This window comes from Diaphorina citri, unplaced genomic scaffold (assembly GCF_000475195.1).
Source record: "Diaphorina citri unplaced genomic scaffold, Diaci psyllid genome assembly version 1.1 scaffold140, whole genome shotgun sequence".
Taxonomy (NCBI): domain Eukaryota; kingdom Metazoa; phylum Arthropoda; class Insecta; order Hemiptera; family Psyllidae; genus Diaphorina; species Diaphorina citri.
Window position 1 is genome coordinate 222916 of NW_007377577.1, and position 26500 is coordinate 249415.

At 38.4% G+C, this 26500-nt stretch overlaps 1 protein-coding gene across 1 annotated transcript in view; it reads left to right on the forward strand.

Annotated features, from left to right (window-relative positions):
* The window catches only part of LOC103504920 (S-phase kinase-associated protein 2), a 43679-nt gene extending 17984 nt beyond the window's left edge, over positions 1-25695 (forward strand). Inside the window, exons 2-6 of the mRNA XM_026820353.1 lie at positions 2082-2361; positions 15912-16510; positions 16543-17089; positions 17122-17369; positions 25675-25695. Coding sequence (XP_026676154.1) covers positions 2142-2361; positions 15912-16510; positions 16543-17089; positions 17122-17369; positions 25675-25695 — 1635 coding nt within the window. The 5' untranslated portion in view covers positions 2082-2141. The remainder of the gene's footprint in view (positions 1-2081; positions 2362-15911; positions 16511-16542; positions 17090-17121; positions 17370-25674) is intronic.
* Positions 25696-26500: the final 805 nt, after the last annotated feature.

Here is a 26500-nt window from a genome sequence, read left to right on the forward strand (position 1 = left end):
GAGATTTCGAGCGTTATGGACACAACATGTTCGTAATTTGTGGCGCCAAAATTTCAAACTTTCCAACATAATGTGTGTGTTTGTATTTTTTCTTTTACTGATAATTTTTGTAATGTTAGATTAGAGCAAACAGTACCTAACAATTCAGCAAACTTGATGTCTATTTTCCCCTTTATTTCTCGTTTCATTAGATGTTTAATTAAAGGTATCGATCGACCAACAGCCCCCAATTCCTGGATAAGATGGTGTTTTTTTGGAGTTATAACGATAATAACATTGTACAAACATTACTCCAGGAGATAGCCCAAGCCTCAATTCAAATATGTTCAAAGGAAAATGCAAGATTTTCTTTCCTGAAAGTAGGGTAAGTGTACCATTTATTCGCCCACCTAAAAAACGTACCATTTATTGGCCCACCTGTATCATACGCCACATAAATCTGAACTGGACGAACTTTTTCAAGATCCAATTTCATCAAAAGAAAGGGCTTAAAGACTGCTATCGAACCAGTGCTATTCAAAAATTGTAGTCATAAAAACAAAAATTAGAAAAATATATGTGGGTCCGTCGCGCGGCAAAAATCGCGTTGGTGGAAATCCACCTTTAGATTTAGTTTAGCTTGACATGGTGACGTTCTGTATTAGTTTTTAGTTTTGGGTGATTTCTAGATTGTAAGACGACTTGAAACTTGAAAGATATTCTTTCCCAATATAATTAGAATATGTATTAAATACATTTTGTGTTCAATTGCTGTTTGTGTTCAGTGTAAAACAAGTTATCCAGTATTTAATGTACCCTTACCCACATACGTAGGTTAGGTATCCCATTCCAGAACTATTGTATCTTCTGGAGAGTATTATCTCGAGCTATATGTGACCCAGGAAGCCAGTTAAGGTAGAAACACTACCATCACGAGCTAACGTCATGTTATGCGAGCCCATGGGGAGTCAGAAAGATGTACTTGTAGTTCAAAGTTTTCGCATAATATTGTAGGACAGCCACACTTAATTTCGTTCAGGACAGCCACACTACTATCACGTCACGTGACGTGATGGTCGTGTGTTTCTACCTTAATGCTTTCCTGTCTCAGAGAAACATGGAACTTCAAACGATCCTTCGACATGTTCCATCAAACTTCAATTTAACCCTACTTTTTTGTCTTTTTTTTTCTTTTTTTGAGTAGGTATTCCGAGCTTTGTGATTTTGAAATTTTGTTGTAGAAGAGGTGTGAGATTATTGAATATGAGAGAAAATTTTCAAGTTAATCCTTTCATAGAGGGGATTTTTGCAAACTTTTTGTAGTGTTTCATATCCGAGTATCGAGTATGAAGTAGAAAATTCTTCTCTGTAAGCGATCTTTTACATAGAATTATAATAATATATTATCATCTTCTTTAAAGCTCCATCTTGAAATTTCAAAATTCACCATGCTATTCTTTCAAGGAGATTACAATACGAATCGTTCTTTTAACCTACTTTTTACGCTGTCTTCACTGTATCTCATATCTCGTTACTATCATTAGGATGGATTAGAATGCATTCATATTAGAGTAAAGTGTTAGAATGGATTAGAAATTAGAATGCATTCGTATTAGAGTCACATACTCATCACGGCGTGGCTTGTACAAATGCACTCAATTTTGCGATGGTAATTTCTAAACCATTTCTCCAGCTCGTTACTACTTCTCATTTCTCAAATACTTAATGCTGATTTCCATGTTTGTGGTTTTCCAGACTTTCATTAACCGAGTAGAATTGTGTATAATGGTAATCATGGTAATTTGTTGAAGTTCCATTATATTGGTATTTGTGTAGTTATATTTGAAAGTAAAGAAATGTGTCGTGCTAAAGTTTTAGCGCTTTAAGATGACCATAAAATGTTCAGTGTGCTCTAGATTTGTTAATTCCTTTCAGATTACCTCGATGTAAAATGTAAATTTTCTGATTATGTATATTACCGTGTCATGTAGGTTTTATTTGCATGTAAGGTCTGATATGGATCTTAACCGTTTATACTGTTCTTTTGCAATTATGTGTTCGTAACTTTGTAATCTACAACACCTGTTTGTTTTGTTTTCCAGCTGAACACTAATTGAGAACAAGAAATAATCAAGGACGGCATTTATTCTCGAACCAGAAGAATGGTTGGAAAACAAAATACCACACTGACGGAGCGGAGGAATTCTCAAGATTCAAACAGGTCTATCAGTTTGAGAAATTCCCAGGATTCCATCAACTTGAAGAGCTCTCAGGAATCCAACCTAAGTTACAATGACCAACACATTACAAACGAGGAAACATTGGACCTGGGCATCAGTATTCTACCCGAAAAACAGAAGAAAGACAGCGATATGGACACTGGTGAAATGGATGAAAATAGTCCGCGAAGTCGATCCTACCGACATCCTTCCGAATCCAATGGAACGATCGATATCGATCAGATAGAAAACAGTCCTCCTAGGAAATCTCTGAAACGAAGTTCAAGTCTGGACCTCGAAAAATTCACAATAAACAGAAAGAAAAAGTCTTCTTTCCCGTTCGGGTTTGTCGTTAACCTCTTTTGATCAGTACCAGACAGATGTTTTTTAAGGCATTTGATTCTGCCGCAAACGTTTCACCATTGGATGCTCTTCCTTTCTATATTGAATTCCACCATTTAGCGAATGAAAATGTCTCCTTTTTTAAAGTAAATACTTCAATATTTATTTTTGAACCAACAACACATACCTAGGTAGCAAAATAACATAAGTTACTGGTCTCCTTTGGGTAACAGGGACCATTTTTGAAGACTTGAACCTTTCAAGATGTACTTCCTAGACGTCTATGAATGTATTCGATTCAGGATGTAACTCAATTATCATGTAAAAAACATACAACAAAGACATGATTGAATGGTTCTGCAGAGATGACAACTTATATTATTCCTAACAGACCATGTCCAATTTGGGAACAAAAGATCACAGAAGATTTGACAGTGTACCTTCTATTTAAAGAGACTAGCTTGATTCATATGCAGGAGACATCGTCTGTTAATTATTCCAAACTTCTGTGCGCGCTGATTTGCCTATGTTTCTTAAATTCCTGTGTGTAAGTGATTTACCTATACTTATGTTATACTCCGTTTGTATACGATTTGCTTATTGTGATTCTACAGATGTTGATTTACCACTGATTCTACTGCGGGACGTGAGTGAAATTTTCGGCACCTATAACCGGGACTACAATCTCATTAGTAAAACTCTGAACATTTTGGTTAACCTGTGAGAATCCTCGGAGATTATTCTCAAATACATAATCTCCGATCACGTATTATGGCCAGAGGCCAGAGGTTAACAAACACTTTAACACGAGATTTTAGGCCTGGCTCATCCTGCTATTAGTTTAATTGTTTATATGATTTCTTTGCGTGAAATTGGTGAAAGGGCAGCAGGCAGCAGTTGAGGGTGAAAAATAGTACTTGTCAAATTTGGCCACTGCAGAAGTTCCAAAAGGTCGACTGCATGAAATGTCGTACCATGCCTCAAGCAATAAAACAAAAATGACAAAATAACATCGATAACTTGTTTCATTTTATTTATTTTTTTAGATAAAAAAAGGCTCAAAACTCTGAACACTTTGGTTAACCTGTGAGAATCCTCGGAGATTATTCCCAAATAAATAATCTCCGATCACACATTATGGCCAGAGGTTAACAAACACTTTAACACGAGATTATAGGCCTGGCTCATCCTGCTATTAGTGTTTATATGATTTCTTTGCGTGAAATTGGTGAAAGGGCAGCAGTTGAGGGGGAAAAATAGTATTTGTCAAATTTGGCCACTGCAGAAGTTCCAAAAGGTCGACTGCATGAAATGTCGCACCATGCCTCAAGCAATAAAACAAAAATGACAAAATAACATCGATAACTTGTTTCATTTTATTTATTTTTTTAGATAAAAAAAGGCTCCACAATGTCTTTGTCATTTTGGCAAGAAACCCAATTTTCTCTTGCTTTTGCCGCAATTTTCTCATTCGGGAAACAAGCGGAAGCTCTCCAAAATAACTTGACAAGTTGAGCCAAAATTTTATTTTTTACCGACTATTCTTTCCCATATGTTGTCAGTGAAACTTACTTACGGGTTTAAGTTTACAAAGATGAAGAAACCCTCCTAAAAATTGGCTCTGACTTGTTAACAACAGCACTTTGTCTACAATCTTGATAAATCTTTAGGATAAGTGGTAGCAAGTTTGCACCTCAGCTTGACAGCCATTGTATTTATTATTCAAAGTTTTTCATTATTTTCGTTCAGGAGGTTTTGGGGTTTGCGGTTTTCCTGAGCCACTTGGTATTATGTTGTGAATGTTGAAGAGTTTACGTTAAGGTGGATTTCCACCAACGCGACCTCTGTCGTGCGACAAAATCGCGCGACAATGTCGCGCGACGTCACCTGTTTTCACTTGCTTGAATGTTGAAGAGTTTACGTTAGATTTAGTTTAGCTTGACATTGTGGTGACGTTCTGTATTAGTTTTTAGTTTTGGGTGATTTCTAGATTGTAAAATATTCTTTCCCAATATAATATTAGAATATGTATTAAATACATTTTGTGTTCAATTGCTGTTTGTGTTCAGTGTAAAAGTACTTAATAGTGATACCTAATACTTGTAGCATACGATTTCACTCGATTTATGTATGAATTCCATTGAAATGTAACTTTTTTGATAATTAAATAATACCTAACTTTTTTGATAGTTAAATTAATGGATTGTAAAATTTTAGTTAAAGATTCTTTTTGGAATATCAAGTTCAGCTTTGAACTCTCAGTTACAACAGCTGAATTCAATTGAACTTGGCTGCTTGGCAACCAGTAGGCAACAATAATAAAATAAGCTACCTATAGATAAATTTATTATGTCTTTTATTGCTTCTGTGAAGTATGTTATTGATAATTAGTGAAGTCGTAAAACGAAAAATTGATTGTCATTGAAACTGTGACGTAGTCCTTAAGTTTTTTTTCAGGTAAAATGGGGTAACTGTACTCAATGTAGGAGTAGGGCATCTAATTAGGCCCGAATTTATAGGCGCTATAAAACACTCAAACACTTTTTGAGTTTTAACAATAGATATATCCTATTTGTGAAATTTCCATGTAGATCATTGGTGATACCGGCCATCAAAGTATAGTAGAAGTTGTCTGTTACGTGGTTACCCATCTCCGAGCAGTCTGAGCTATATGTACCCTTTGGTATCCAGTTACCCCATTCTACTATATCTCAGGTCACTAGGGCACTTGTGTATTCCTTCCTTACCTCGTTGTGAAAACTGCCATCCTATTTAATTAAAATTAAATACATTAAAATGATACTTATTTGATCATTTGATGTCTTTTTTCTTTGATGTCTATTTTTCCCTTTATTTCTCGTTTCATTAGATGTTCAATTAAAGGTATCGATCGACCAACAGCCCCCAATTCCTGGATAAGATGGTGTCTTTTGGAGTTATAACGATAATAACATTGCACATACATTACACCAGGAGATTGCCCACGCCTCAATTCAAATATGTTCAAAGGAAAATGCAAGATTTTCTTTCCTGAAAGTACTGGTATTATTCCAAATGAATGGCGGTACTGAGTGCTACTTTTCCTTCATAATTTATTTCACTTGTAGCTTGTAACCACAAACCTTCCAGGGATTGGGCACTGTTGTTCTCAAGTTATCCGTGTACATGGTTCGCTAACCAAACAATTGTTTTGCACAATTCGTTTCGAGCTCGTTTTTGTTTGAACGACTTATTTTGTCTGTGTTTTTACTTGGGATCTTGCAAATTACAGCATTGTCCACAACTCTCTCTTTTCTGATCTAAAACTTCTAAATAGGGAAATGCTTCCTTGGATTTATGCATATAACTAGAACACATAAGGTAGTGCTTCATTCAGACTTAGACTACCAGTCTAGTTAGCTTGGAGGGTGACGCGTCTGCCTTGCAAGCGCTAAGTCGCGGATTCGATTCCCACCTGGGACAAACTTTATCCTAAACAGGTAGGGTTCGTTTTCGGAACGGCTGATGGGTGTTTCCTATCCTGTCCACCTGCCCTCCTTCTCTTCTTCTTCTGGACGATAAGACCTCCGTTGTTACAGTTCCCTCTATCAAGTCTCTTTAAAATTACCTACAGATTTAGACTTGGACGGTCAGTTTAGAATTAAGACAAGATGTCCAACTATGTTTGATAGAGAACCTCGTTATTGATAGGGGAAACAGGCCATGCCACCTCCCCTTACTAGTAGCTTCTTTGCCAATACTTTCTCACCATTTAAGTCCCCAGATTTAAAAGAATATATCCCTCGTGAAATTACAGGAGTGAAGGAAGCCTTAGAAAATATCCCGCCGGAAAGAGGTCTGCGTTAAGACTATAGCTGTAAGGAAGTAAAGAAAGGTATGTATATGTACCTATAAATACTGCATATTGTATAACCAGGGTAAGTGTACCATTTATTCGCCCACCTAAAAAACGTACCATTTATTGGCCCACCTGCCCACATTTATTTTTCTAATTTTTGTCACCATTTTTTCAATTCGATTTTTCTTCAAGTTTCCACTGAAATCCATTGAATTTCTCCTGATAGAAAAGTACCCCTTTTTGTCCTCTTTAATTCCATTATCTTGAATTTTCCACTGGTTCGATAGCAGTCTTTAAGCCCTTTCTTTTGATGAAATTGGATCTTGAAAAAGTTCGTCCAGTTCAGACTTATGTGGCGTATTGTACAGGTGGGCCAATAAATGGTACGTTTTTTAGGTGGGCGAATAAATGGTACACTTACCCTATCTATACAATATACAAATATTGAGAACTTAAGTATGGGGTTAGATTACATCACTTGCGATTGTGACTAATGAACCCCTTCAAAATAGATCGTGCTGCAATGTGCCAAATACGGAGACTTTTTAGGGAAAGGGGTTTTTTAGGGTGCCCATCGGGGTTCTCTTTTCTCCAAGAGAGGCTTGTGAATTGGGGTAAGAGCAACATTATCTTTGAGTCAGGGTGACCTCTTAACGCGTAACGGGTGTACATAAAGAACCTAAGTAAAAAGAAGAAGAAGAAAAAGAAGAAGAAGAAGAAGAAGAAGAAGAAGAAGAAGAAGAAGAAGGAAATGAGGAAGGAAAAAACCCCTCCTTTTTCAATGCCATCAGTTAAATAAAAAGGAACTAGTCAGTTAGCCAGTTTTTTTTTTCTTCGTTTTTCGGGACTAGTTTTCCAACGCAAATTTTTCATTCTACAATCAGCCCTGTTTAGAAGCAATCTCGTCCAATCTGTTCTATGTTTACGCCCCCTGCTACAGGACTAATAAAACAGTCAACATATCATGATGGTACTGGAACATAATAGTAATTATCATGTTCGTATATCAATAGCTTCAAGCACATGTGCTGTTTGTGCTATTTGTACGTAGGAGTAAGAGTATGCTTTTTTCAGTTCGAGTGGAGTTTGCTGTTTTGGATTTAAACTGCAGGAGTAAAAGAATTTTTCAGAACATAATAGTAATTATCATGTTCGTATCAATAGCTTCAAGCACATGTGCTGTTTGTACGTAGGAGTAAGAGAATGCTTTTTTCAGTTCGAGTGGAGTACGCTGTTTTGGATTTAAACTGCAGGAGTAAAAGAATTTTTCACTGTCAGTCTTCCAATCTTTCTGACAGTACTTGCATCGGTGGTGTGGTAAAGAACCTCGCCTGGTGAACAGGAGGGTGTGGGTTCCATTCCAGCCGAGGTACGGAATGTCCTCATGATACGAGGATTTAACTACAGTAAAATTAGTAGTATTGTGAACAGGAGGGTGTGGGTTCCATTCCAGCCGAGGTACGGAATGTCCTCATGATACGAGGATTTAACTACAGTAAAATTAGTAGTATAAATAAGAACTTTTACTATATGAACAGAGTATTTAACTAGGTGTTCCATTTATTTTTTTCATCAAACAGTCCAGTAGACCAGTAGTGTAGTTCAGGCATTACAGTCATAACTAAGGTTACTGGGGTACCTATCGAACATTGGGAACAAACTTACCACAAGTAAAATGTAAAGAAAAAAAATGTAAATGTAGTTTCTTTGTGTTATTATGTCACAACTTTGGTGCTCACTGCAGCGTTGTAGGATTTTCCCAATATCTCAATAATCCTAAAATCCAATTTGTGAAGAGGATGTACGGGAAAGTGGGACTGGAACGGGTTACGTTGGTTTGGATGGAATAAAGCATGCCGGGGAGCGTGCCATCGTCAAAAGTGGCCGGGTCCAAAAAGTGAGTTTAAACTCCGTTTAAATTAAACTCTTGGATTAAGCGATCTGATTCGCTGGCCACAAGTAGGTATATTTTAAAATTTAAATAAAGCAGTGTGAAATTAAACTCTTGTGCAAAAGTAACTACATGGTCTTACTTTGACGGTCAATCCACTCTATTATGAATGCTTGTCACAAGTGATTCGAAGTTATGGGTAAGTACAAAATAAAAGTATTATTCCTTTTTAATAACAGAACTTGGTGTTTGTTTGATTGTTATTTTTGATATTTTGATTGAGAATGCTGGCAGCATTACCTGGTCTGCACCACCAAGCGGAATCTTTTTCAAGAAGAAACACTTTGCTCATGGAAAATGGGGAAATGAAAATCGGACTAGCCGTATCGGTCGTGCTATCCCAGTTAGCCCCAAGTTCCCCTGTTCTCCTCTTTACCCGTCTTGTCGTACTTAAGATATTATTTAAAATATCAGTAAGCAAGATACCTAATAGCGTATATTTATACAGTAAATAAATACACACATAATATATATTTACACATTATTTAAGTATACATAATATCCTTAGCTGGTAACAGTCGTAACTCGTTACGTATGCAAATTATGCATTAAAAATATAAATATAATGCTTTATAGTCATTGTCTTTGTGGAATACCAAGTGAACCTTATGGGAGACAGAAACGTACAGGGTGAAATGGTCATCAAAGTAACTTTCCTAGGTCAAGGCGCTTCAGTTCATGGTCTGAAACGCCGGGTATCACGGGTTCAATTCCCGGCAGGGTCGAAGGGAAGTTCTTCGATCCTAAAATAGTCCAGGCAACGAATCCCAAAAAAGGGGTCTAGAGTGCGTAAATTTCTTGACCCCGCCGGGATTCGAACCCGGGTCTCCCGCGTGCAAGGCGAGCGCAGTGACCACTACGCCATGGGAGTACTTACCACAAGTACCAGAAGTGCAAGATAAAAAAAAGACTTCCTGACGGACAAACTAAAGGATCGTTCAGTTAAAACTTAAACCTCACTTCGTGCATTCAATTAATTTTCTTCGTTTTCCTCTTTGTTTCAGGTAAGAGCTCTAAGTCCATGATCTTTGCACATAGATGTGGGAGGTTACAGGTAAAACTTTCTGGTGTTCTCGTGTTGACCCAGCTCGTAAATTTGAAGTATTTTGTCTCTTCTCGTCCATCGGATGAGAGGGATACTACGGGATGGGCATGCTCCGTGCTACGACACAGACTGCGTCTAATGTAGCAGTTGTTTCATTGCTTATATGAAATAAAAACGGCGGTACGGTGGTGAAACACTCATCTACGCGTCCAATATGAGACGGGCCTAATGCTGATTGGGGTTACTATTATTTGTCAGGACCTTGGTGGGGGTAATTAGGAGACCTCTACCCTAAAAGTCTCCGCGTCTAGGAGGTGAGCAAAAACTGGGAGGAAGGGCCGTATCTCCAGGATTTTGTCGAGCGAAGGGGCAGAGTCCAAACAGTGATGTACCCGGGGGTAATGCTCAGAAATTTCGAAGCCTGGCCTAGGGTAAAGGAGAAAAATTGAGCTTTAGGAGGTGAACAAAAGCGAGGAAGCGTACTGAAAAGGGCGCTGAGGCAGAACATGCCGCGAACACTACCATGCCACGTCTTATTGCCCCTGGGATCAATTTAATTTGAAAAAAAAAAAAAAAAAATTCACTGATAAGCTGTGTCCACATAATTATATTCGACGGCCGTCAATAGATGTGTGGACACAGCTTTAGAAGTTATACCGTGACTTTAAACCTCGATCAGTCCTATGCTTACAGTGTAAACAAGGTATATCCTATTCTATTCTATTCTATCAAATACAACCCTGTGAAATATCGTGTTTGAACAAGCAGAGTCATTATTTACAAAGACTCGTAAGGTAAACTTTGACGCAATCCTTGTAACTACAGGCGACACCTTTAGTGACGTTTTTATGTCTTCAATAAAAAGCTACTTGAGATGGGAGGTTAAGAGGGGAAGTTCATTAATGTTCAAATTTATAGCTGCCTATTTCCCCGGATAAAGGGGAAGGTATGGTGAGGATAGCCTTAATAAAGGGGAAATAATGGTAAGGACACTGTTGTCCTGAAGTTGTTTAATGTGAGGACAACTACTCTTTGTTGCCCTTAAGCACAGCACTATTGTCCTGAAGCTGTTTAGTAAGCTTTCGAAAGCCGTTTGAAAATGCTCGTCCTCGTCAATCGTGATTCATTAATTTTAAAAGGTTTATGTCCTTTTACGTTGTTTGTATACACTTTTACAAAACTTTCTCGCCTTCTCCTCCTTCATTTGTATCTTCTTCCTCATCCGCTCTTTCTCCATCTATATCTGTATCTCTTTCTCCATCTATATCTCTTCTCATACCCTTTTTCCTACTCTCTCTGCTTTACTTCCTCTCTTTTCCCATCTGTATCTCTTCTCTTCCCTTTTTTTTCCCACTCTCCGTGTCTTACTTTCTGTTTTCTATTTGTCTTTCTCTCCCTCCTTTCCTTCTTCCTCTTCCTACACTGTTTCTCTGCCTATTGAAGGGGGGGAAAGTGTTCTTCGCACTCCTCAAAAATAAGTGTTGGTGGTAGCTGGTAGCCTTTCAACGTTGTGTCGGGGACAAACGGACCAGTATATGGGGCTATCGTGTTCGAGATAGCAATAACAATTGACGGCATTTGTAGGAATTCCGAAAGCAAACTTTTACGTCAAAAGATGCGTTCTTTAAAATGTTTAATTCTGCTGGCAAACTCGACTGTTAAGCAATGGGGGAAAATAGGAATTCTAAGATGACAGATTCATTTTATTTTCATACATTTTGAAATTTGGGAAATGTCCGGGTTTTCGATGGAATGTCCGGGTTTTTGGAACCAAATGTCCTACTTTTTAAAAATTTGATCTGGAACCCTAAACGTGTGTCCATGATAAAGTAAGTCTAATTAAACTCAGCTTGGTTAGAACACCGAAGTTGAGCAACGCCGAGCTCGGCCAGTTTCCGACGGTGACTTTACACCACTGACCGGGGGAATCGCGGCATCTCACTATCGCGGATTTGGCATTGGCGTACACATTTCCTTGATTGGAGGAAATTTTTTTGTGAAGACCTGAAGAAAGGGATTTGGGGGGGAGAGAGATTGAAAAAGGGAGGTAGAGTGTACAAAGAGGAAGATGGTGGAAGAGGAGAAGAAAAAAGAGGAAGAGGAAGAGTGCAAAAAAGAGATGGAGGAAGAAGAAAAAGAGGACGAGAAGGAAAAGCAGAGTGAGTGTGTGTAAATTAAAGAGACCTTCGCCAATGAATGACTCCAAACTTTCGCAAGAATATGGCCTGTCGTGTCATTAGAACACTAAATACATATAGCGAAAAAATACAAAGGGACAGATGTGAAATAACAATCTGACTTGATAAAATGACCCCCAAACCAACAAGACACAATTCAACAAGCTTCGAAATCAAAGTTGAGAAAGTTCTGGCACGGAAAATGCAAGTTTTTCAGTTGCCAGTATTGATTTTGTTAGAACAAAAGTTCCGAGCTCCCCAGAGTGAAAAACAAAGCTTCCGCATCTTGCAAGTCTCGGAAGTAAAAACAACATGGTCTGTTGATGGCAAAAGTTCTAATTAAGTTTTTTTGTGCTCTTCTTTCAAGTAGAATTAAAAGCAGCTGGATAAAGAAGAGCAGGATACTCTCGAAAGAGGAAAAATGAAAGAGGTGGAAGAAGAGAAAAGGACAAACGCATTGAGGTATAGCGATAGTGAACAAACAATCAAATTGCATGTGATACTACACTCTTTTTCTGTATTTCTTTAGAAAATTTTTACCCCCGTATGTTAAAGAAGAAGATGTTCATATTGCAGTGTTTGTTAACTCCCTGTGAGTATGCTCATTATGCACAAAGATGCTCAAAAACTATGCTCAGAACAGTCTCCGACCACGCTCTGGATGGGGTCTTACGTAGAGCATGAGATTTTGGTCGATATTTCACAATAAGGTTAAGTTTTGTGGTGCCAAAATTTCAAAGTTGCCAAAATAATGTGTGTGTGTGTTTTTATTTCTTCTTTTGCTGATAATTTTAATAGTGTTATATTAGAGAGCAAATATTAACAATTCAGTAAACAGGAGGTACGCCTTTTCGAGAAAAAGGTCAACTTGTAAAAAACGAAGTTTTACCTATCTACCTTAAAAAGACAAAAAAGCAATATTGCTGACTTCGCCAATACAACCCATGTATTTCTCGATTACAATACATGCTACTGGCCCTCTTCTATCAGTGGCACTATAAAATCCTTCTGTCCATTCTGCTTCACTTCGCTTTTCATTTTATCATATTTTTTCAATTACTTTACGTTTATTACACGGCAGGGTTGGGGGGGACTGGAAAGCTGGAAACTGTCTACTCAGGTTTCCAAATGGACATTTTTTATGTCTATTTTATTTATGTCTGTTGTTGAATCCGCATTGTCGATATTTGTGAATCCATTTGAGCATTTAGGACAATGAGTGAATGAGCTTTTAGGACGAATCTCTGACAAAAACTTTCGGTGATTTCTTTGGTTAATAACAGCAAGAACGTTTCAAGCTTTTGACTGTCATTGTACTGGTCTGGTCACTGTTCTTGTCTCATCCTGTGCTTATCTCTTCGGTCCAGATTTCTGATAAAGGGATCAGGGACCTTATTTGATTCACTGGTAGCTTAAAAACGAAAGCATCCTTTTCAGGAATTGGCTCCAGAAGTGAGAACAACAATCCTGTTTTTCACTCAACGACCTCACTAAAAGTCCATTTCCCATAGATAGTGAAAAGTCACTATCAAAGGAAGACACAAGAAACACCTCTGAAAGAAGTCTTCTTCAAATAGAAGTCGAAAAGACATGGACACTTTGAAGAAATGGAAAAGGACAAAACCTGAACAAGGAAACAGATGTCTTCTTGCAATGAAAGTCAAAATGCATTAAAGGAGCCTGAAAAGCCATATCAAAGAAAAAACACGAAATTTTTTCTTTAAAATAGAAAATTTAAAGGCATTGAATTTGAAGAAGAAAACATGAAGAAGAAAACATGGAAAATCACGAATAAAGATTTGAACAAAGAAGTTTGGAAAAATGGAAAAATATGGACAAAGAGAAAAAGAGCATCCTTATTCTTCTCAAAATGGGAAGAAATGGAAAGAGGAAATTGGGGGCCTAAGAAATAAGTCAAAATAGAACACAACAAAGCGACATTAATCAGACGGGAAGGGAAAAACATATACAAATACAACACTAAAACACATACAAATACAAAACAAACACAAAATAGCATCAAGTAATAGGCAATACATCTCTAGACACGTGGATTACATTAGGTAGATATTTGTGTAATCCAACACATGTTTGTTGATAATTTACACCATGTTTTATTTGTTGTGAATTTTGTAACAATATTGCACATTTATGTGGGGAAGAATAATTTCTGTGGTCGATGAGCAAATGGATTTATGGATGTAGGAATTGGCTCCAGAAGTGAGAACAACAATCCTGTTTTTCACTCAACGACCTCACTAAAAGTCCATTTCCCATCGAAAGTAGCCTGGCGAATTCCTTTTCAAGAATCCTCGACACGACACATTCACATTCTTTGGAGTTCTAAATGTTTTCCTGTTGCCTGAAGAATGTTATTGTCCTGTTTTTATGTGCCTTTAAATCCCCCTTTTGCTAGGGTGGAGAATTTTTGTCGGGAATTGTTATTACATCACACACGCACTTTCCTGACAACCCCTCCATCTCGCTTTGTAAATTTGAATGGATTTTTCTCCCTTATTTCCTTTTCAAATCTGAAATCCATGTCATTGTGTTTCATCAAACTTGGGTAAAAGATCTGAATTACGGCTGTCAGTTAGGTACGTGTTGAAATCGAAAGGATTCAACACGTTGAGTGCATTGGGGTCTGAAATGATCTTTTTTGAACTGAGATAGTGGGAGGGTTTTTGAAAATTTGAATCGCCTCTGACCTATGTAAAATTTTCAAAAATAAGAGGTTTTTTGGAACTTGGAAAATCAACTTTGTGCTGAATATTTCAAAAAATACAGGTTGGAGGGCAAAAGTCCACACTTGTTGCCATCTTCGATAGAATTTTCAAATTTCTACCTTAGACTGTGTTTCTATCTTGAATTTTTCTCCTATCTAATTATCTAGAGTCTAGAGAGTAGAGTTGGGTCTTAGAAACGCCAAGGTTAAGGCGCTGATCACTGGGTTTAACCTTATCTGACTATTTGTTCCTGAGATAATACTAAAATTTTGACACATCCACTAATACTAATCTCGCGACCTACCTCGGTGGTGTAGTGGTCAAGGCGCTCGCCTGGTAAACAGGAGGGCGTGGGTTCAATCCCAGCCGAGGTATGTTAGAATGGATTAGAAATTAGAATGCATTCGTATTAGAGTCACATACTCATCACGGCGTGGCTTGTACAAATGCACTCAACGTTTGCGATGGTAATTTCTAAACCATTTCTCCAGCTCGTTACTACTTCTCATTTCTCAAATACTTAATGCTGATTTCCATGTTTGTGGTTTTCCAGACTTTCATTAACCGAGTAGAATTGTGTATAATGGTAATCATGGTAATTTGTAGAAGTTCCATTATATTGGTATTTGTGTAGTTATTTGAAAGTAAAGAAATGTGTCGTGCTAAAGTTTTAGCGCTTTAAGATGACCATAAAATGTTCAGTGTGCTCTAGATTTGTTAATTCCTTTCAGATTACCTCGATGTAAAATGTAAATTTTCTGATTATGTATATTACCGTGTCATGTAGGTTTTATTTGCATGTAAGGTCTGATATGGATCTTAACCGTTTATACTGTTCTTTTGCAATTATGTGTTCGTAACTTTGTAATCTACAACACCTGTTTGTTTTGTTTTCCAGCTGAACACTAATTGAGAACAAGAAATAATCAAGGACGGCATTTATTCTCGAACCAGAAGAATGGTTGGAAAACAAAATACCACACTGACGGAGCGGAGGAATTCTCAAGATTCAAACAGGTCTATCAGTTTGAGAAATTCCCAGGATTCCATCAACTTGAAGAGCTCTCAGGAATCCAACATAAGTTACAATGACCAACACATTACAAACGAGGAAATATTGGACCTGGGCATCAGTATTCTACCCGAAAAACAGAAGAAAGACAGCGATATGGACACTGGTGAAATGGATGAGAATAGTCCACGAAGTCGATCCTACCGACACCCTTCCGAGTCCAATGGAACGATTGATATTGATCAGATAGAAAACAGTCCTCCTAGGAAATCTCTGAAACGAAGTTCAAGTCTGGACCTCGAAAAATTCACAATAAACAGAAAGAAAACTAAGTTACAATGACCAACACATTACAAACGAGGAAACATTGGACCTGGGCATCAGTATTCTACCCGAGAAACAGAAGAAAGACAGCGATATGGACACTGGTGAAATAGATGAAAATAGTCCACGAAGTCGATCCTACCGACACCCTTCCGAGTCCAATGGAACGGTCGATATCGATCAGATAGAAAACAGTCCTCCTAGGAAATCTCTGAAACGAAGTTCAAGTCTGGACCTCGAAAAATTCACAATAAACAGAAAGAAAAAAAACAGAAGAAAGACAGCGATATGGACACTGGTGAAATGGATGAAAATAGTCCGCGAAGTCGATCCTACCGACATCCTTCCGAATCCAATGGAACGATCGATATCGATCAGATAGAAAACAGTCCTCCTAGGAAATCTCTGAAACGAAGTTCAAGTCTGGATCTCGAAAAATTCACAATAAACAGAAAGAAAAAGTCTTCCATATTGTCAAATCTGCCATGTTACTTTGATACGTTGAGCGATGAAGTGATCCTACATATCTTCACTTTTCTAAACAAGAAGGCTTTGGTGGAGTGTTCGCAAGTGAATAAGCGATGGAGACGGATTGTGTATGATGATGAACTGTGGACACGTATCGATGTGACTTCCAGAACTTTGAATACAACCGCAATAACAAGCCTACTGGAACGAAACCCAAAATACCTCCGGATGAGTCAAACACATTTCAAGCAAGTGAAAAGTTTAGGCTCCTTGTTGAGAACCGAGTATTTAGATTTGTCCATGGCGAAAATCAGTGTCGAAGATCTCGGAACATTCCTGAGTCATTTCAACAATTTGAAGAAGTTGAGTTTGGAACACGTCACTTGCGATCTGGAGGTATGCAAAGGCATCGTTCAAAACAAGAAGCTGAATTGTTATTGTTGAGAACCGAGTATTTAGATTTGTCCATGGCGAAAATCAGTGTCGAAGATCTCGGAACATTCCTGAGTCATTTTAACAATTTGAAGAAGTTGAGTTTGGAACACGTCACTTGCGATCTGGAGGTATGCAAAGGCATCGTTCAAAACAAGAAGCTGAATTGTTTAAATCTAACCATGTGTAAGAATATATGTGAACATTTCCTGAAAGTTCTGCTCGACAATTGTACGTGCTTGGTCTCGTTAAATTTGTCCTGGTGTAATTTGAACTTGAAGTGCGTGGAAATCCTGTGTGAGCATCTCAATCCGAACCTTATTCATTTGAACATCAGCGGATGTCTGAAGAATGTTGAGAACCGTCACATCGAGCTGCTCGCTCGCAGATGTTCGAATTTGATTGAGTTAGATTTAAGTGATTGTACTCAGTTGACAGATGACGTCATTCCAGTGATTGTCAATCATTTCCCCAAGCTGTCGACATTATCTCTGTCCAGATGTTACAATATTTCTCCCCGGGAGTACGGTGTGGTAATGTCGAGTAAGACTAGTTTGAAGTATTTCAATATCTATGGCCTGCTTCATGAAAAACAAATTGAAATCCGGTGATTGTCAATCATTTCCCCAAGCTGTCGACATTATCTCTGTCCAGATGTTACAATATTTCTCCTCGGGAGTACGGTGTGGTAATGTCGAGTAAGACTAGTTTGAAGTATTTCAATATCTATGGCCTGCTTCATGAAAAACAAATTGAAATCCTTCAGAAGAACTGTGCTCATGTGGGCATTAACAAGAACAAGTTTTCATTTATTGCCAGACCTACAGTTGGGGACAAAAACCACTGCAGCTCCGTTGTATGTTGGAGGCCTCGGGTTCGACTCCTGACAAAACTGGCTGCTTGGAAAAAAGTCTCATATAATTTCAATATGTACTTATATATTGATGGTATGTAAACTCGTATGTTACCTGCCTACGTGCTTCTTCTACCTCTACGTCTTATATACCTGTGTAATCAGTTTGCTTGTTTAGTTTCTGAGTCAGGTTTTTTTCGGTAATTTTTTCGCTGATTTTATTGTTTTGTCTAATCGCGAAACAGTGGCGTAGTGTACCAATATGCTCTGGGTCACCATTTCACGTTCTTTCCCCGGGAAATTGGGAAATCTGAAGACCATCGCGCGAACTTCAACACTAAAGTTTGTAGATTCGTATATACTTAACCCAACTTTTAGTGTTTGCCCCTACACCTAACCCTTAGAGAGGGTTTTTTGTGTACGAAACTGAGATTGAATCTTTCATATCCTTGAGGGTTCATCACGGCTGTCCTATTACCTAACCTCTTCTGGGCTTTCAACACAGCAACGTGTGTAGGGTTTCCAGACGTCCGGGTTTTCCCGGACATGTCCGGGTTTTTACATGTTTGTCCGGCGTCCGGGGGGATTTTTGAAAATTTGGGAAATGTCCGGGTTTTTGATGATAAGACTCCAATAATATTAAAAAGCGTTTTTAATTCTTCTGAGAAAAGATTTGAAAAAAAAAAAGATCGATAGGTTTATACATAGGTTATACCTACAATTTATACATAAGTTGACAATTCGTCATGTGTATTTTACATGACTTGAAAATTTGTAATGAAACAATAATTTTAAGTAAAAGAAGCAACCACTGCAGGTCAGTTGTTTGTTGGAGACCCCGGGTTCGATTCCTGACAAAACTGGCTGCTTGGAAAAAAGTCTCATATAATTTCAATATGTACTTATTATATTGATGGTATGTATATACTCGTGTTACCTGCCTACGTGCTTCTACCTCTACGTCTTATATACCTGTGTAATCAGTTTGCTTGTTTAGTTTCTGAGTCAGGTTTTTTTCGGTAATTTTTTCGCTGATTTTATTGTTTTGTCTAATCGCGGAACACAGTGGAGTAGGGTACGAATTTGCTGCGGGTCATTACACGTCCGTTCCCAGGGAAATTCCAAATATTTTCTTTCCCAGGACCCGTTTTTGAAGTTATTGTCCTAAAGACCTAAAAGAAGCGTGCTAGCGTCTCTTGCCGTCCATCCTAAGGAAAGGTATTCTTCGGGATGGGCATGTGTTTAGTTCTCATAAAAATCTGTAACGTTCAATCAAGCAGAAACTGTTCTAAGAGGTAGTAAGTACTTGGGCTAGGGCTTCAGTGTCCTTAAGCCTCAGAGAAGGTTTTTTGTGTACGAAACTGAGGTTGAATCTTTCATATCCTTGAGGGTTCATCGGGGCTGTCCTATTACCTAACCTCTTCTGGGCTTTCAACACAGCAACGTGTGTCCATGATAAAGCAAGTCTAATTAAACTGAGCTTGGTTAGAACACCGAAGTTGAGCAACGCCGAGCTCGGCAAGTTTCCGACGATGACTTTACACCGCTGACCGGGGGAATCGCGGCATCTCACTATCGCGGATTTGGCATTGGCGTACACATTTCCTTGCAAATTGTTCAGGGCGTGTACATGGTAGTGTAAAAGTACTTAATAGTGATACCTCCTAATACTTGTAGCATACGATTTCACTCGATTTATATACATATGAATTCCATTGAAACGTGACTTGTTGATGATACCTAATTTTTTTGATAGTTGAATTAAATGGATTGTAGAATTTTATTAAAGATTAAGTATTTTTAAAGATTAAGTATTTTTTGAAAATTAAGTTCAGCTTTAAACTCTCAACAATTAGGTACAACAGCTGAATTCAATTGAACTTCGCTGATGGCAACCAGTAGGCAACAAAAATAAAATAAGCTATAGATAAATTTATTGAGTTTTTTATTGCTTCTGTGAAGTATGTTATTGATAATTAGTGAAGTCGTAAAACGAAAAATTGATTGTCATTGAAACTGTGACGTAGTCCCTAAGTTTTTTTTTCAGGTAAAATGGGGTAACTGTACTCAATGTAGGAGTAGGGCATCTAATTAGGTACGAATTTATAGGCGCTATAAAACACTTAAACAAACACTTTTTGAGTTTTAACAATAGATATATCCTATTTGTGAAATTTCCGTGTAGATCATTGGTGATACCGGCCATCAAAGTATAGTAGAAGGTGTCTGTTATGTGGTTACCCATCTCCGAGCAGTCTAAGCTATATGTACCCTTTCGTATCCAGTTACCCCATTCTACTATATCTCAGGTCACTAGGGCACTTGTGTATTCCTTCCTAACCTCGTTGTGAAAACTGCCATCCTATTTAATTAAAATAAAATACATTAAAATGATACTTATTTGATTTGATCATTTGATGTCTTTTTTCTTTGATGTCTATTTTTTCCCTTATTTCTCGTTTCATTAGATGTTTAATTAAAGGTTTCGATCGACCAACAGCCCCCAATTCCTGGATAAGATGGTGTTTGTTTGGAGTTATAACGATAATAACATTGTACAAACATTACTCCAGGAGATAGCACGCCTCAATTCAAATATATTCAAAGGAAAATGCAAGATTTTTTTTTCCTGAAAGCACTGGTATTATTCCAAATGAATGGCGGTACTGACTGCTACTTTTCCTTCATAATTTATTTCACTTGTAGCTTGTAACCACAAACCTTCCAGGGATTGGGCACTGTTGTTCTTAGGTTATAAGTTATCCAGTATTAAGGAGCGCGGTAGCGCTCCGCCCCGCCAAGTCAAGAAAGTTTGACCGTTTAATGTACCCTTACCCACATACGTAGGTTAGGTATCCCATTCCATAACTATTGTATCTTCTGGAGAGTATTATCTCGAGCTATATGTGACCCAGGAAGCCAGTTAAGGTAGAAACACACTACTACCATCACGAGCTAACGTCACGTTATGTGAGCCCATGGGGAGTCAGAAAGATGTAGTTCAAAGTTTTCCCATAATATTGTAGGACAGCCACAGTTAATTTCGTTCAGGACAGCTACACTACATCACATCACGTGACGTGATGGTCGTGTGTTTCTACCTTAATGCTTTCCTGTCTCAGAGAAACATGGAACTTCAAACGATCCTTCGACATGTTCAAGGTAGAAACACACTACCATCACGAGCTAACGTCACGTTATGTGAGCCCTTGGGGAGTCAGAAAGATGTAGTTCAAAGTTTTCCCATTGAATTTGTAGGACAGCCACACTTAATTTCGTTCAGGACAGCCACACTACCAACGTGACGTGATGGTCGTGTGTTTCTACCTTCATGCTTTCCTGTCTCAGAGAAACATGGAACTTCAAACGATCCTTCGACATGTTCGTGTTATTTGAATAGAAAAGACGACACCTAAGCATCGCATTATGGTAAATCTCAGGTTACATAAGAACTACACAAGAGGAAAAGGAAATGGGATAAAGTATTGAGAGAAGTAAAAAAACATCAGAATTCGAGTTGAAAAACGATAACGTCGTTTTCGAGCAAGGCACTAAAAATAGAAATTTCATTATTCCATGTTTTATTATTATTATTATTATTATTATTTTTTTACTGAAAATTAGAAGCATATTTTTTGTTTATGGAAACAATATTTTATTATACAACATGGATGCGTTTGGTAATGGCTTTCTGTTTAGTATTCAGATTGAGTAATTCTCATAAACTTCTCCTCGGTGTGGGTAAAAGATCTGAATTACGGCTGTCAGTTAGGTACGTGTTGAAATCGAAAGGATTCAACACGTTGAGTGCATTGGGGTCTGAAATGATCTTTTTTGAACTGAGATAGTGGGAGGGTTTTTGAAAATTTGAATCGCCTCTGACCTAAAATTTTCAAAAATAAGAGGTTTTTTGGAACTTGGAAAATCAACTTTGTGCTGAATATTTCAAAAAATACAGGTTGGAGGGCAAAAGTCCACACTTGTTGCCATCTTCGATAGAATTTTCAAATTTCTACCTTAGACTGTGTTTCTATCTTGAATTTTTCTCCTATCTAATTATCTAGAGTCTAGAGAGTAGAGTTGGGTCTTAGAAACGCCAAGGTTAAGGCGCTGATCACTGGGTTTAACCTTATCTGACTATTTGTTCACGAGATAATACTAATTGAGAAGAGGATGTTCAGGATGTACGGGAAAGCGGGGCTGGAACGGGCCACCTTGGTTCGGATGGAATAAAGCATGCCGGGGGGCGTGCCATCGTCAAGAGTGGCCGGATCCATAAATTGAGTTTAAACTTCGTTTAAGATTAACTATTAGATTAAGCAATCTGATTTGCTCGCCACAAGTAAGTAGGTACATATGTTTTAAAAGTTAAATACCTACCTTAAGCAGTGTGAAATTAAACTCGTGTGCAAAAATAACTACATGGTCTTACTTTCACGGTCAATCCCCTCTATTATGAATGCTTGTCACAAGTGATTCAAATTTATGGGTAAGTACAAAAAATACAAGTATGTAGGTACCTATTATTCCTTTTTAATAACAAAACTCAGTGTTCATTTTGATTGTTATTTTTGATATTTTGATTGATAATCCTAGCGGAATTTTTTTAGGAGGAAACACTTTGCTCATGGAAAATGGGGAAATCAAAATCGGACTAGCCGTATCGGTCGTACTATCCCAGTTAGCCCCAAGTTCCCCTATTCTGTTTACCTGTCTTGTACTTAAGATATTTAAAATATCAGTAAGCAAAATACCTAATAGCATATATTTATACATTATTTAAGTATACATATTATGTACATAATATCCTTAGCTGGTAACAGTCGTAACTCGTTACGTATGCAAATTATGCATTAAAAATATAAATACAATGCTTTATACTCGTAGTCATTGTCTTTGTGGAATACCAAGTGAACCTTATGGGAGACAGAAACGTATAGGGTGAAATGGTCTTCAAAGTAACTTTCCTCGGTCAAGGCGTTTCAGTTCATGGTCTGAAACGCCGGGTATCAGGGGTTCAATTCCCGGCAGGGTCGAAGGGAAGTTCTTCGATCCTAAAATAGTCCAGGCAACGAATCCCAAAAAAGGGGTCTAGAGTGCGTAGAAGACGGTCTTGAAATAACTTCAGGACCTTGGTGGGGGTAATTAGGAGATCTCTGTCCTAAAAGTCTCCGCGTCTAGGAGGTGAGCAAAAGCTGGGAGGAAGGGCCGTATATCCAGCATTTTGTTGAGCGAAGGGGCGGAATCAAAACAGTTATTACTCGGGGGTAATGCTCAGAAATTTCGAAGCCTGGCCTACAGTAAAGGAGAAAAATTGAGCTTTAGTAGGTGAACCAAAGCGAGGAAGCGTACTCAAAAGCGCGCTGCGGCAGAACATGCCACGAACACTACCATGCCACGTCTTATTGCCCTTGGGATCAATTTAATTTGAAAAAAAAACCTTTTACTGTTGAAAATTTGTAATGAAACAATAATTTTAAGTAAAAGAAGCAACCACTGCAGGTCAGTTGTTTGTTGGAGACCCCGGGTTCGATTCCTGACAAAACTGGCTGCTTGGAAAAAAGTCTCATATAATTTCAATATGTACTTATTATATTGATGGTATGTATATACTCGTGTTACCTGCCTACGTGCTTCTACCTCTACGTCTTATATACCTGTGTAATCAGTTTGCTTGTTTAGTTTCTGAGTCAGGTTTTTTTCGGTAATTTTTTCGCTGATTTTATTGTTTTGTCTAATCGCGGAACACAGTGGAGTAGGGTACGAATTTGCTGCGGGTCATTACACGTCCGTTCCCAGGGAAATTCCAAATATTTTCTTTCCCAGGACCCGTTTTTGAAGTTATTGTCCTAAAGACCTAAAAGAAGCGTGCTAGCGTCTCTTGCCGTCCATCCTAAGGAAAGGTATTCTTCGGGATGGGCATGTGTTTAGTTCTCATAAAAATCTGTAACGTTCAATCAAGCAGAAACTGTTCTAAGAGGTAGTAAGTACTTGGGCTAGGGCTTCAGTGTCCTTAAGCCTCAGAGAAGGTTTTTTGTGTACGAAACTGAGGTTGAATCTTTCATATCCTTGAGGGTTCATCGGGGCTGTCCTATTACCTAACCTCTTCTGGGCTTTCAACACAGCAACGTGTGTCCATGATAAAGCAAGTCTAATTAAACTGAGCTTGGTTAGAACACCGAAGTTGAGCAACGCCGAGCTCGGCAAGTTTCCGACGATGACTTTACACCGCTGACCGGGGGAATCGCGGCATCTCACTATCGCGGATTTGGCATTGGCGTACACATTTCCTTGCAAATTGTTCAGGGCGTGTACATGGTTCGCTAACCAAACAATTGTTTTGCACAATTCGTTTCGAGCTCGTTTTTGTTTGAACGACTTATTTTGTCTGTGTTTTTACTTGGGATCTTGGGTTCTTGCAAATTACAGCATTGTGTTTCCACAACTCTCTCTTTTCTGATCTAAAACTTCTTAATAGGGAATAATACTTCCTTGGATTTATGCAACTATAACTAGAACATTTATTATGATGTTAAGGCGGTCTCTTCTTGATCCCTTGTGTGCCGCGTCCATTTTAGTTTAGGACTATTGCACTACACTAGAACATTTAGGTAGTGCTTCTTTTAGACTGCCAGCCTAGTTAGTTTGGAGGGAAGCGCGCCCGCTAGCGCTAGGTCGCGGATTGCCGCCCGGGGCGAACTTTATCCTAAACGAGATCAGGTTCGTTCTCGGAACAGTAGGCTTTCTCCTTTCCTGTCCTCCTTTCTTCGACATCGGGATGATACGAGCCCCGTTCTTACAGCCCCCTCTATCAAATCTTTTAAAATTTACATATTTATAGACTTCGAGTATACTTAGACGTCTTAGACTGTCAGTTTAGAATTAAAACAAGATGTCAAACTACTCGTATGTAACATTTTGATAGAGAACCTCGTTATTGATAGGGGAAACAGGCCATGCCACCTCCCCTCACTAGTAGCTTCTTTGCCAATACTTTCTCATCATTTAAGTCCCCAGATTTGAAAGAATATATCCCTCGTGAAATTACAGGAGTGAAGGAAGCCTTAGAAAATATCCCGCCGGAAAGAAGTCTGCGTTAAGACTATAGCTGTAAGGAAGTTAAGAAAGGTATGTATATGTACCTATAAATACTGCATATTGTATAACTAGGTATACAATATACAAATATTGAGAACTCAAGTATGGGGGGGTTAGATTACATCACTTGCGATTGTGACTAATGAACCCCTTCAAAATGGATCGTGCTGCAATGTGCCAAATACGGAGACTTTTTAGGGAAAGGGGTTTTTTAGGGTGCCCATCGGGGTTCTCTTTTCTCCAAGAGAGGCTTGTAAATTGGGGTAAGAGAGGCTTGTAAATTGGGGTAACATTATCTTTAAGTCAGGGTGACCTCTTAACCCGTAACGGGTGTACATAAATAATCTAAGTAAAAAGAAGAAGAAGAAGAGGAGGAAGGAAATAAACCCCTCCTTTTTCAATGCCATCAGTTAAATAAAAAGGAACTAGTCAGTTAGCCAGTTTTTTTCTTCGTTTTTCGGGACTAGTTTTCCAACGCAAATTTTTCATTCTACAATCAGCCCTGTTTAGAAGCAATCTCGTCCGATCTGTTCTATGTTCACGCCCCCTGCTACAGGACTAATAAAACAGTCAACCTATCATGATGGTACTGGAACATAATAGTAATTATCATGTTCGTATCAATAGCTTCAAGCACATGTGCTGTTTGTACGTAGGAGTAAGAGTATGCATTTTTCAGTTCGAGTGGAGTTTGCTGTTTTGGATTTAAACTGCAGGAGTAAAAGAATTTTTCACTGTCAGTCTTCCACTCTTTCTGACAGTACTTGCATCGGTGGTGTGGTAAAGAACCTCGCCTGGTGAACAGGAGGGTGTGGGTTCTATTCCATCCGAGGTACGGAATGTCCTCATGATACGAGGATTTAACTACAATTAGTAGTCTACTGCTGCAGGAGTCCAATTCGAGTACATAGTATAAAGAACTTTTAGTAGGTATGAACAGAGTATTTAACTAGGTATTCTATTTATTATTATTATTATTATTTTTTTTAATTAAACAGTCCAGTAGACCAGTAGTGCAGTTCAGGCATTACAGTCATAACTGAGGTTACTGGGGTACCTATCGAACATTGGGAACAGACTTACCACAAGTACCAGAAGTGCAAGATAAAAAAAAGACTTCCTGACGGACAAACTAAACGATCGTTCAGTTAAAACTTAAAACTCACTTCGTGCATTCAATTAATTTTCTTCGCTTTCCTCTTTGTTTCAGGTAAGAGCTCTAAATCCATGATCTTTGCACATAGATGTGGGAGGTCACAGGTAAAATTTTCTGGTGTTCTCGTGTTGACCCAACATCTTAATGGGAAGTATTGTGTCTCTTCTCGCTTCTCGCCCATCGGATGAGAGGCATACTAAGGGGTGGGCATGCTACGACACAGACGTCCAATATGAGATGGGCTGGTTTTCCTCTTTGTTTCAGGTAAGAGCTCTATTTCAATGATCTGGGCACAAAGATGTGGGTTCCCACAGGTAAAACTTCTGGTGTTCTCGTGTTGACCCAGCTCGTAAATTTGAAGAATTGTGTTTCTTCTCGCCCATCGGATGAGAGGCATACTACGGGATGGGTATGCTACGACACAGACTGCGTCTAATGTAGCAGTTGTTTCATTGCTACGAAATAAAAACGGCGGTACGGTGGTGAAACACTCATCTACGCGTCCAATATGAGACGGGCCTAATGCTGATTGGGGTTACTATTATTTGGGTCGCTTGTCGCCGAGGGTAGAATCCCCGTCATCAAAAACCCTTAGCTGTGTCCACATAATTATATTCGACGGCCGTCAATAGATGTGTGGACACAGCTTTAGCAGTTATACCGTGACTTTAAACCTCGATCAGTCCTATGCTTACAGTGTAAACAAGGTATATCCTATTCTATTCTATCAGATACAACCCTGTGAAATATCGGTGTTTGAACAAGCAGAGTCATTATTTACAAAGACTCGTAAGGCAAACTTTGACACAATCCGTGTAACTACAGGCGACACTCTTAGTGACGTTTTTATTGCTTTATAAAAAGCTACTTGTGATGGGAC